This window comes from Onychostoma macrolepis, chromosome 22 (assembly GCF_012432095.1).
Source record: "Onychostoma macrolepis isolate SWU-2019 chromosome 22, ASM1243209v1, whole genome shotgun sequence".
Taxonomy (NCBI): Eukaryota; Metazoa; Chordata; class Actinopteri; order Cypriniformes; family Cyprinidae; genus Onychostoma; species Onychostoma macrolepis.
Genome location: NC_081176.1, coordinates 24195209 through 24207759, shown reverse-complemented (window position 1 = coordinate 24207759; position 12551 = coordinate 24195209). Strand labels below are relative to the sequence as shown.

At 37.8% G+C, this 12551-nt stretch overlaps 1 protein-coding gene across 1 annotated transcript in view; it reads left to right on the top strand.

Annotated features, from left to right (window-relative positions):
• Positions 1-4415: 4415 nt before the first annotated feature.
• LOC131530774 (A.superbus venom factor 1-like) overlaps positions 4416-12551 on the top strand; it is a 52513-nt gene continuing 44377 nt past the window's right edge. The window contains 8 exon segments of the mRNA XM_058761215.1: positions 4416-4530; positions 4767-4793; positions 7998-8190; positions 8299-8461; positions 8549-8619; positions 8707-8798; positions 8917-8999; positions 9080-9167. Coding sequence (XP_058617198.1) covers positions 4457-4530; positions 4767-4793; positions 7998-8190; positions 8299-8461; positions 8549-8619; positions 8707-8798; positions 8917-8999; positions 9080-9167 — 791 coding nt within the window. The 5' untranslated portion in view covers positions 4416-4456.

Below are 12551 nucleotides of genomic sequence, written 5' to 3'. Positions count from 1 at the left end.
CATTACTGCAACAGATTCTGTTCAACAAGTGAAACAAGTAAATCATACCTGATATTTACGTGTTATTTAAGTGTTTCTACTTCTTTCCATGCATTCAAGAAGAAAAAAACATAATCAGTAGAAAAGGAGCTTGTTTTAACATAGAATATCAGTGTAGTTGAACATTTGATGTTGGTACAGCGCTCTCAGAGGAAAACAGTTTGAAGAGACATCAGGATTCATCTGGTGCTGGTATCTGATTCAATAAAATACAAACAACCAAAAAAAACAAAACATTTGTGAGCATGTTAATATCAGGAACATCTGTGTATATATATACACACAGACTGATATATTTCAAATGTTCATTTCTTTTAATTTTGATGATTATAACTGACAACTAAGGGAAATCCCAAATTCAGTATCTCAGAAAATTTGAATATTACTTAAGACCAATACAAAGAAAGGATTTTTAGAAATCTTGGCCAACTGAAAAGTATGAACATGAGAAGTATGAGCATGTACAGCACTCAATACTTAGTTGGGGCTCCTTTTGCCTGAATTACTGCAGCAATGCGGCGTGGCATGGAGTCGATCAGTCTGTGGCACTGCTCAGGTGTTATGAGAGCCCAGGTTGCTCTGATAGTGGTCTTCAGCTCTTCTGCATTGTTGGGTCTGGCAGATCGCATCTTCCTCTTCACAATACCCCATAGATTTTCTATGGGTTTAAGGTCAGGTGAGTTTGCTGGCCAATTAAGAACAGGGATACCATGGTCCTTACTTACCAAAATTTACTTTCATCAGAGAACATAACTTTGGACCACTCAGCAGCAGTCCAGTCCTTTTTGTCTTTAGCCCAGGCGAGATGCTTCTGACGCTGTCCGTTGTTCAAGAGTGGCTTGACACAAGGAATGCGACAGCTGAAACCCATGTCTTGCATACGTCTGTGCGTAGTGGTTCTTGAAGCACTGACTCCAGCTGCAGTCCACTCTTTGTGAATGTCCCCCACATTTTTGAATGGCTTTTGTTTCACAATCCTCTCCAGGGTGCGGTTATCCCTATTGCTTGTACACTTTTTTTCTACCACATCTTTTCCTTCCCTTCGCCTCTCTATTAATGTGCTTGGACACAGAGCTCTGTGAACAGCCAGCCTCTTTTGCAATGACCTTTTGTGTCTTGCCCTCCTTGTGCAACGTGTCAATGGCCATCTTTTGGACAACTGTCAAGTCAGCAGTCTTCCCCATGATTGTGTAGTCTACAGAACTACACTGAGAGACCATTTAAAGGCCTTTGCAGGTGTTTTAAGTTAATTAGCTGATCAGAGTGTGGCACCAGGTGTCTTCAATATTGAACCTTTTCACAATATTCTAATTTTCTGAGATACTGAATTTGGGATTTTCCTTAGTTGTCAGTTATAATCATTAAAATTAAAAGAAATAAACATTTGAAATACATCAGTCTGTGTGTAATGAATGAATATAATATACAAGTTTCACTTTTTTAATGGAATTATTGAAATAAATCAACTTTTTGATGATATTCTAATTATATGACCAGCACCTGTATGTATATATATATATATATATATAGAGAGAGAGAGAGAGAGAGAGATTTTGTAGCCATAGACTCACACATGCTTTGTACTATCATAAAAAAAGAGAAAAAAATCTTATATCTGAGAAACTAATTATTATTGTTTAGCACGTTATTAAAATCTATTTCTGAACAGAGTAGGCTATTAATAATAAACATGTACAAAACATACTTAGACTCGTAGCATTCATCATGTTACAGTGTACACTCATATTACTTTTATTGTTTTATATAGAGCATGAAAACATCATGGCGCCATATGGAATTTAAATACAATGAATTGCCCATCATATTCAAAATGTTTTACACGATTTCAAACATTGTAGTCAGGAATTATAGTTTGGGAAAAACCAAACTATGATTTTGTAGTCATATAGTCTAGTATGTATGATTTTATAGTAGCCTATGATATGATTCTATAGCCACAGACTCAGACATGCTTTGTACAATAAAACTATGTACTTTGTACTACACAAAATGATATTTTATATCTGAGAAACTAATTATTATTGTTTAGCACGCTATTAAAATCTATTTGTGAACAGAGTATTAATAATAAACATGGTCTAAACATTCTTAGATGCGTAGCATTCATCATGTTGTGGTTTGGTAAAAACCCAACTAACTGTTAGTAAATCTGTTCAAGTTTATGTCACAATAACACAGTAACTAATGCAAAAAAGAAACATTAGTTACTCATCAGATTGAGCTCCTCTACTGGATGAAATCGTGTTCTTCTTTGGAGGGAAATCCTGCCTTTACTCAGTGCTAACAGTAACAGTAGCCGCAATGAGGATCTCCGCTCTTTGTTTGTTTTGGGCGTTTTCACGCGCACGTCCCACGCGGCTATTTACATATGAACGGCGCCAGCCGCGTAGCGGCGGGATTTCATTAGAGATAATGAGTTAGACGGGACAGACTGAACATCGTGTTGGTTTCATACGGTTACTTCATCACAGAATGTTTGTTTTCGATAAGACTTCAAGCTTTCTATAGATATTACTCCCATGTCTCTGTGTTGAGTATTTGCTGAGTTACAGTTCATTTTAATGACGCATTTCTAAAAACAGTTCGCGGAGACGGAGAAGACAGAGAGCGCACCCTGTTTGTTTTCTTATTTGTCCAAAAGCACAAAGTTGTGTTGTTATTGTGAGTGTACACAAATAAAACTAGACACTTAACAGTTTCGATTGATGTATAACACTTATTTGTGTGACCAAAATCAACAGAGTATTTTCAGTGTCTTTTGCACTGATTTTAAAAAAGCTATCTGGTATCGCCGGCGATACCGTCGACCCCAGGGAGGGGAACGAATTTGTACACTGTATTCCTGTTTTTTAAATAAAAAAAATAATAATAAAGGAAGGAATTAATAAAATGAGCACAACCACCAGAGTATGCAATTTAACAAGTATAAACTGACACATTCAAGTGAGATTATCCTTTCCAGTATATAAATTCAGACATCACATTTCAAATATATTAGTGGTGGGCCGTTATCGGCGTTAACCTGCTGCGTTAACGTGAGACTCTTATCGGGCGATAAAAAAAATATCGCCGTTAATCTATTCTCAAAGTTGGGTTGGGAGCTGGGTCTATATACGCAAGCTATGATGACTTTCACCTTGATATTTTAGCGCGGATGTATACCTAGCCGAATAGCACTGTAGGGTGAGAGAACGAGTCTTCGAACCTGTGTGTATGCGTGCTAACATGGATGCAGCTATGAAGCCGCCTGGTTTGCTTCACGGAAAATTTATTTTTAAGAAGCTTGCCAATGGAAATCGGCAAGTCATTTCTGTCTCTACGTTACATGGTCGCGCTCTCTGTATCTCGCGCACAGCGGAGTTCCGCCCCGGTTCGCACACACACACATACACACACACATACACACGTAAGCGCACACACAAGTGAGCACACTCCCACTCCTATTTGTAAATATTAAGCCGCAAAACGTCTATTTAAATATGACTTCTGTGTGTATGGCGCAGACGCACGGGTTTGTTCACTACTCATACAGAAGACCGCGTGAGGCTTGCGGCGATATTAACGTCTGTCGTCTCACTAAATGAGGACATACATGAACAACATCTCCAGAGCTGCTCTGAGAGTCACTTCATGAGCATTCCAGCGTTTCATTTGAGAAAAACTATCTTCACGGCAACCCGTCAAAATAAAAGTTCGGTTTCACTTGAAGACATTGGGCAGAACGTAATCTACTACTACTAAAACTATTAAAACCTTATCTTTAAGGAATAATCATACAATGTCTTCAATGTTATTATCAATATTAAATTCTTGATGACTGCTAGTTGTTTACTACTAGTAGTGAATTTATTCTGATCTACTTGGCAGAATTCAAATGAGCCATTTTAATCTAGATTAATTCCAAGATTACAGTGAGATTAATCTAGATTAAAAAAATTAATCTATGCCTACCACTAATATAAAGTCATAAATATATGAAATTTATTTTAAATCACATCTTTGAAGATGTGCTTATGGGTTCCTTCTATATTCACACATGCAACCCATGTGAGATTGTGTCTGTAAAACAAGGGTGTGAAAAACCCTGACAGCTTAATGTCTTTGCCAAAAAAAAAGCTGTTCACATTTATAACAATGTACTAAAAACACTTTTTTTTCATACTTTTAATAGCATTTTGTTGAGAATAGTTTAAGTTAGAGATCTTTCTAATGCTGAAACCCTGAATTTGTTTGAATTTTGTCAGATATGTGGCCATTTGTTTGTGCTTAGAATAAAGCAAACATTACACAAGTAGTTTGGAGATGACTGTGTTGTGGGTTAATGGGAGGGATATTAGGGGTATTTCAGTTCTCCTGCTGTTGTCTCTGACATATTGTGAGAGTTTAGTCCAGCAGGATGATGCTCTTTCCACTGCTGTTATGGACGGCATTGTTCTGTCACGTCTCCGATGGCCAGACTTCCTCTCAAAGGTTGTTTAATATTAATAACTTTTATATAATGTACAAAAGATTTTACTTTTCATCTCGATGTTGATTTATAATGTTGTTTATCTTGTCAACTACGAATAGCGTATGCATCTGTTGTGAAAAATGTTTATGGAAATAGTTGGATATACAATTGTCACTATACATTTCTGTTGTGTTTAAAATCAAATTGTGGTTTAAATAGGGTTATCTGTAACTGAGTGTGTTATCTGTGTTTACAGTGATCCGCTCATAGACCAATCTGCAACGTAAGTAACTGCCCTCTGTCCTATGACCTTAAAGCTAACAAACAGATTCCTGATCAATGTACAGAGAACAGGTTCATTTATTTGAAGAATATGTTAAATAGTATTACCGTCAGGTGTGAGATCTTAATCATTAATCATTTCATAAGTTGTTTTCAAACATAGTTTTCAAGGTAAGCTTTTTTTTTTTTTTTTAAACACAACATTTTTAAAATAATGAATATTACTATTTTTTTTTTGGTTATGTACCATTTGGCGACCTGAACAAATCTTTTAATAATAAGGCCCAATTATTTGATTTTAATAAGAGACTTTAATAATCTTGACACACAGTCATGAGGGTCCTGTATTGTGTCAAAATCATGGACCTGTTTTGTCTTGTTTTGCCCCTGTTTCTGTTCCTGTTTGCCCTTATTTGGTCATGTTCCTGTCCTTGTTTAGTTTGATTGTGATCCCGTGCGCCTGTGTTTCCCCAATTATCCTGTGTTTATAAGCCCCAGTCCGTTCAGTTAGTGTTTGTCTGGTCTACTATGTTGTGTTCGTGTGTCATCTCCTGTTTCCTGTGTGGATATACCCTGTGCTTTTGGATTTATTAAAGACTATTTTGTGTTATCCACGGCTCCGTGTTCCTTCCGGCAGTGACTGTGACATATTGCCTATATTGTTTTTTTGTCACATGACAGCAAACCGGCACTCTGCATGTTGGTTAAATCTATCTATCTATCTATCTATCTATCTATCTATCTATCTATCTATCTATCTACACTGCACAAAATTATAAACGCAACACTTTTGTTTTTGCCCCCATTTTTCACAAAAAAACTAAAAGATCTAAGACTTTTTCTATGTACACAAAAGGCCTATTTCTCTCAAATATTGTTCACAAATCTGTCTAAATCTGTGTTAGTGAGCACTTCTCCTTTGCATCCACCTCACAGGTGTGGCATATCAAGATGCTGATTAGACAGCATGATTATTGCACAGGTGTGCCTTAAGCCCTATTCGGACGTGATTAGTTTTACATGGAGAGGTGGGGTAAAGTAATTTTTTACCAGAGCTTCTCAGTGATTTTAGTCCCGTCCGAATGTGCCATCTCAGTAATCATTACGGACGATGTCAGTAAAGATTATGGCGAATTTTATCTTCTGTAAAAAGGTCCGGAAGAATTACCTCAGGTAATACTAATCCCGTGCGAATAGACCAGCTGTAAATATGTATGTAAATATTCCGTAATTTCCCATTTAAAGTAGTTTTCCGTGTTTTTTCCATGCTTGAAATAGCATTCAGTTGCATTCTAGGCAGTGGGACAAGTCTGGCAAACCTCAAATGTTTTCTGCATATGACAATGCATACTATTCAGATCAAAAAGAAGGTCGAAAGCACTTGTTAGAGGCACGGGACTTCTGTTAGCTTTTGGTAAGTTCCTACTGCAAACAGAATCCAATCATAATTTAATGTAATTAATAAATCGATCGATGTAGCGTGAACATGATGACAGGGAGGTGACGGCGGTACGTAAATCGAGTTACTCCTCCCACTTCTGGTAATTTTACTGCGATTTCTTATCCCGTGCGAATTGGCCATTAATATTACAGACGTCCTGTGGAAAATTAACATTACACCATCTACCCTCCTTGTGAAACTAATCCAGTCCGAATAGGGCTTTAGGCTGGCCACAATAAAAGGCCACTCTAAAATGTGCAGTTTTATCACACAGCACAATGCCACAGATGTCGCAAGTTTTGAGGGATTGGCATGCTGACTGCAGGAATGTCCACCAGAGCTGTTGCCCGTGAATTGAATGTTCATTTCTCTACCATAAGCCGTCTCCAAAGGCGTTTCAGAGAATTTGGCAGTACATCCAACTGGCCTCACAACTGCAGACCACGAGTAACCACACCAACCCAGGACCTCCACATCCAGCTTCTTCACCTCCAAGATCGTTTGAGACCAGCCACCCGGACAGCTGCTGCAACAATCGGTTTGCATAACCAAAGAATTTCTGCACAAACTGTCAGAAACGTCTCAGGGAAGCTCATCTACATGCTCGTCGTCCTCATCGGGGACTCGACCTGGCTGCAGTTTGTTATCGTAACCGAATTGAGTGGGCAAATGCTCACATTCGATGGCGTCTGGCACTTTGGAGAGGTGTTCTCTTCATGGATGAATCCCGGTTTTCACTGTACGAGGCAGATGGCAGACAGCGTGTATGGCGTCGTGTGGGTGAGCGGTTTGCTGATGCCAACGTTGTGGATCGAGTGGCTCATGGTGGCGGTGGGGTCATGGTATGGGCAGGCGTATGCTATGGGCAACGAACACAGGTGCATTTTATTGATGGCATTTTGAATGCACAGAGATACCGTGACGAGATCCTGAGGCCCATTGTTGTGCCATTAATCCACGACCATCACCTCATGTTGCAGCATGATAATGCTCGGAAAAGGAGAAGTGCTCACTAACACAGATTTAGACAGATTTTTAGCCTTGTGTACATAGAAAAAGTCTTAGATCTTTGAGTTCTGCTCATGAAAAATGGGGGCAAAAACAAAAGTGTTGCGTTTATAATTTTGTTCAGTGTATCAACCAATCAATCAATCAATCAGTCAATCATTAGTAGTAGTATTTCAGGCTGTGCATGGCTTTTTTCTAGTTTATAATAAAATAATGATAATAATAATAATAATAGTTGTTATTATTATTATTATCTTAATGACTCATGAGCTATACAAACAAACATTTTTAAATTATTTATTATTATTATTGAGTTTTAGGCAGTTTATTTATAGGCCACCTTGACATTTTTACATCTTGCAGCATAAAAACAGAATAATTTAAAATAATTCTGAATATGGAAACTAAACATGTGTCACGGTGCACACAGCAGGGAGGAACGACGAACACGCAGACGAGGAGATACTTCAAAATAATAGTCTTTAATGGTGACATCAGGACAGGGCAAGACAAGGCAAGGTTGACACAGACAGGAACACCGGGGAATAACGAGTAGAGCAGACAAAAACTAACTAAATAGGCAGGAACTAAATACACATGACAATCACTGATAAATACACACACCTGAACAGAATAAACCAATAATCACACTAAACAAGGACAGGAACATGACCGAATATGGAAACAAGAGGCGGGAACACATGACACACACGACAGAGGACTGACAACATGTTGGATATGTGTGTTCTGGTTCAGGTTTTATGTTTTAGCTCCAGCAAAGATAAGGCCTGGAACAAAACAGAACATCCTGCTGGAGGTTCACAAACCCTCCCAGGCATTAGAAGTCTCCATCACGGTCTATGATTATCCAGCCTCCCAAACTGTTTTAATGATGGGATCTGTTATCCTGAATTCAGAAAACAACTACAGCGCCCTCAAAACCATCGAGGTGAAATTAGCTATGAGTGTATTTGTTCTAGTTCAGAGAAAACTTTGTTGGTTAAATTTGTTTAAATATTGCGTGCTGAACATAATGAAATGTTGTCTTATTATTTAGATTGATCCAAATGTGCTACAACCAGATGGAAGGAAGAAATATGTGAAGCTGGTTGCTCAGTTTAGCGGATTCCATCGTGCAGAAAGAGTATTACCGGTGTCGTTCCGCTCTGGATGCATCTTCATTCAGACCGATAAACCGGTTTACAACCCTGGAGACACAGGTCTGCTCTCACATACACAAGCACTTGTCATACTGCTCATTTATAATGAACTTTATTCTGTTTTTGCTGATCACTGTAATTTTTCAGTGCGTTTCAGGGCTTTTGTGTCTGACACTGAATTCCGTGCAGCTGAGAGGACCATTTCTCTGGAGATTCAGGTGACTGTCACTGGCATACAGTATTTGCGAGGAAATATTTTAATTTTCTGGAACAATGCTTTATGGTACAATTTGTACATGTTTCAGAATCCAGATGGTATTACAGTACATGTTATGTCCAGAGCCCAAGCAATCGATGGCATACTCTCTAACACCTACCCCCTCTCATCTGTGGTCAAGTATGCACACAAAACAGATATTATATATTATAAAATAATAATTGATTTGACAAAAGAATGGTATTGATTTACCTGACACTTTAAATATATGGCTGCTGACTAAGTATCTTCTTTCTAGGGAGGGCAGGTGGAAAGTTGTTGCAAAGTTTTATAAGGCAAAAGAGAACATTTTTAGCAGAGAGTTTGAAGTCAAGAAATACGGTAAGTCCTTCATATTACCTTCAGATTCTACTAGATATTTCTCTGCTGGTTGGTTAACAGCATTTCTTCTTTCTTCTAAGTCCTCCCAGCATTTAATGTCACTTTGACTCCAAAGACATCCCACCTCAGACTAGACGCAGAAAAGTTGGAGGTAGAAATAACAGCCAGGTGTGTGATCAATTTGTATCAAACTGTTCTGAATTACCTCAATGTATTTGGACAAAATTAGTAACACTTTGAATTTGTATGGATTTTAAATTTTTTTTGACAATTTTATATTTTTGCTTGGATTCAATAGCAAATATTTTATATTATTTAGTTTGATTTTGTTTTGGGGGTGTACTAGAACATGCTCTCATGCTTGGTGGTTCGAAAAACACATTATTTTTCACATAATTTACATTATTTCAATACCTTTCTCTATGGAATGATTTTCCGGACTATTTTCAAAAGCAATTGCAAATTGTATTTTCAATTGCGTTTTCCACATGTGGGCGCATAAATTGTGACATAATCCAAATGCAATTGCAAATCTTGCATTACCGTTTGCATTTTCGCAAACGCACAGTGACTGCCACATTTTAAATGAAAAGGCAAAGTCCATTTGGAACTGTATTTCCCATGTCTTAAGAGTTATGAGCCGGTCATATTTAAATAGCAATATTAATTACCACATTTGGTTTTCTCTGCGTCACACATGTAACCTGCCAAAACTGAAATGAAATCGCAATTCCTTTTGCATTTGAATTTCCAATGTCTACACGGAAAGCTGTCAATCAATGTGAGGGGGCGGGACTATACTAGGGGGCGTGTTTGTATTGGGAAGTGACGTCACTCGACGACCGTGCTGAACGCTTTGATTAATGAAGGTAATTGGTTAAGGCTCCGCTAAAGGCAGCTGTCAGTCAGTTCGTGCCTGTGTGAACCAACAGACAACCTTCTTGGCACAATACATAATTCTGTCTTTTTTACCCCAAATGCAGCGATTATAACCTGCTAACAGCGGGAGCAACAACGGTACGCACAATAGGTCAATATTCACTATTAACGAAACGCTTTACACCTGTCTCAACATCTCTCACTCCGATTGATGCAACTGAGTAAACAGACAGAGCCATTCTACACTTATTTCAGTACATTTTATTCCTTTCTACACCTGCCTCAATATTTAAAAAAACAAAAAAAAAAACGTGCCAATCTATATTTATTTACCCATTTCCACCTATATATATATATATATATATATATATATATATATATATATATAATTTAATTTTAACAGTTTTAATCCGTTATGGAGCACATGTCCCATGGCACCAAAGCGTCGCGCAAGTCTCAAGATCTCTCACTGTGTACAGCCACCCGACACTGCGATTGATGCACATGATTTTTAATATTAATTCACTTTGGCTGTGGCATGTTCTGTGATCGTTGGTGTGAAGACTCATCTAGGGCAGGAGCAGGAGTAGCAGCATTTTCTGTTTTGTTACGTGCATCAATTGGAGTGTAAACAGACTGAGAGATCTTGAGGCAGGTGCTCTATTATAAGATAGGAATAAGATATAGATGGCAAATAGGTAAATACGTGCAGATTTGCACTGTCTGTTTGTTTATGTGCCTCAATCGGAGTTTAAACAGTAAAAGATCTTGAGGCAGGTGATGCGTTCTCTATTACTACGGAAGTTCTAAGCAGCCATGCATTTTTTTCCCCTTGTTGTTTTCTTGTGGTCTCGACACGACATAAAAGTTGTTTTCTAGTTATCACAACTTATTTTTCTCACAAACTCAACATAACAAAACTTGTTCTCTAAGTTACACAACTGCGCCTGCAGGTGGCAGTATAGAACTACTGATGGCGAGCTGATACTGTATCAACTAAATCTTACTGTAGGCGTTTGGGAAAGAGGACCTTAGTGATCGCTATAATTTATGCAGTTCATTACTGACATTTAATTAAACTTATGTTAAATGCTTGAATAAATATGATCATTTTGCTTGAAATTGTATATGTTTTTGTTACGTTATTACTGCTGCACGACTCATCACAGTTTCTCATTTGTGACCCTGGACCACAAAACCAGTCATAAGGGTCTTTTTTTTTTTTTAAACTGAGATTTATACATCATTGATGTATGGTTTGTTAGGATAGGACAATATTTGACAGAGATACAATGTTTTGATGTATTTACAGTAGGAAATTTACAAAATATCTTCATGGAACATGATCTCTACTTAATGTCCTAATGATTTTTGGCATAAAATAAAAATCAATAATTTTGACCCATACAATGTATTTTTGGCTATTGCTATAAATATACCCCAGCGACTTAAGACTGGTTTTGTGATCCAGGGTCACATTTACAACAACGTATTTGTAATGTGCATCTTTCTTATTTTTAATCTTTATTGTTAATAAATATATATTAATAAGAAATGTGATTTGCATATGGGTATAATTTAGTTCAGTGATGTTGTAGCCTAATCCTTTGTATTTTCTGCATTTGTAGGAAACCATAAGTGTAGAATTGCACTGTCTGTTTACTCATTTGTGTAAATCGGAGTGAGAGAAACAGTGAGATGTTGAGACAGGTGTAAAGCGTTTCGTTAATAGTGAATATTGACCTATTGTGCGTACCGTTGTTGCTCCCACTGTTAGCAGGGTATAATCGCTGCATTTGGGGTAAAAAAGACAGAATTATGTATTGTGCCAAGAAGGTTGTCTGTTGGTTCACACAGGCACGAACTGACTGACAGCTGCCTTTAGCGGAGCCTTAACCAATTACCTTCATTAATCAAAGCGTTCAGCACGGTCGTCTGTGAGTGACATCACTTCCCAATACAAACACGCCCCCTAGTATAGTCCCGCCCCCTCACATTGATTGACAGCTTTCCGTGTAGACATCGGAAATTCAAACGCAAAAGGAATAGTGATTTCATTTGAGTTTTGGCAGGTTACATGTGTGACGCAGAGAAAGTGAAAAACCAAATGTGGTAATTAATATTGCTATTTAAATATGACAGGCTCATAACTCTTAAGACATGGGAAATACAATTGCAAATGGACTTTGCCTTTTCATTTAAAATGTGGCAGTCACTGTGCGTTCGCGAAAATGCAAACGGTAATGCAAGATTTTCAATTGCATTTGGATTATGTCACAATTTATGCGCCCACATGTGGAAAACCCAATTGAAAATACAATTTGCAATTACTTTTGAAAATAGTCCGGAAAATCATTCCATATTTCTCCCTAGCCTGGTACAAATGTGTTGTGATTTGTTAGCTGTCCCAGTGCGTTGTGATTGGCAAACAGCTTAGACGGCGTTTCAGTACTGCCCCGCCCCTTGCCAAAGCAGCAAGTTCTGTCTGGCTTCAATATTGCCATATCAATTCAGGCCCCGAGAATACTGAACAAGAGGATCACGCAGAACCTTTGCATGCACGGATATTGCAAGACATATTAGAGTAGTAATGTTATTGTTGTTGTTTTTTTGTTTTTTTTGGCCAAATCACATTTTAGATAGGATGTCAACAACCGCTTAAAATAACTGCAT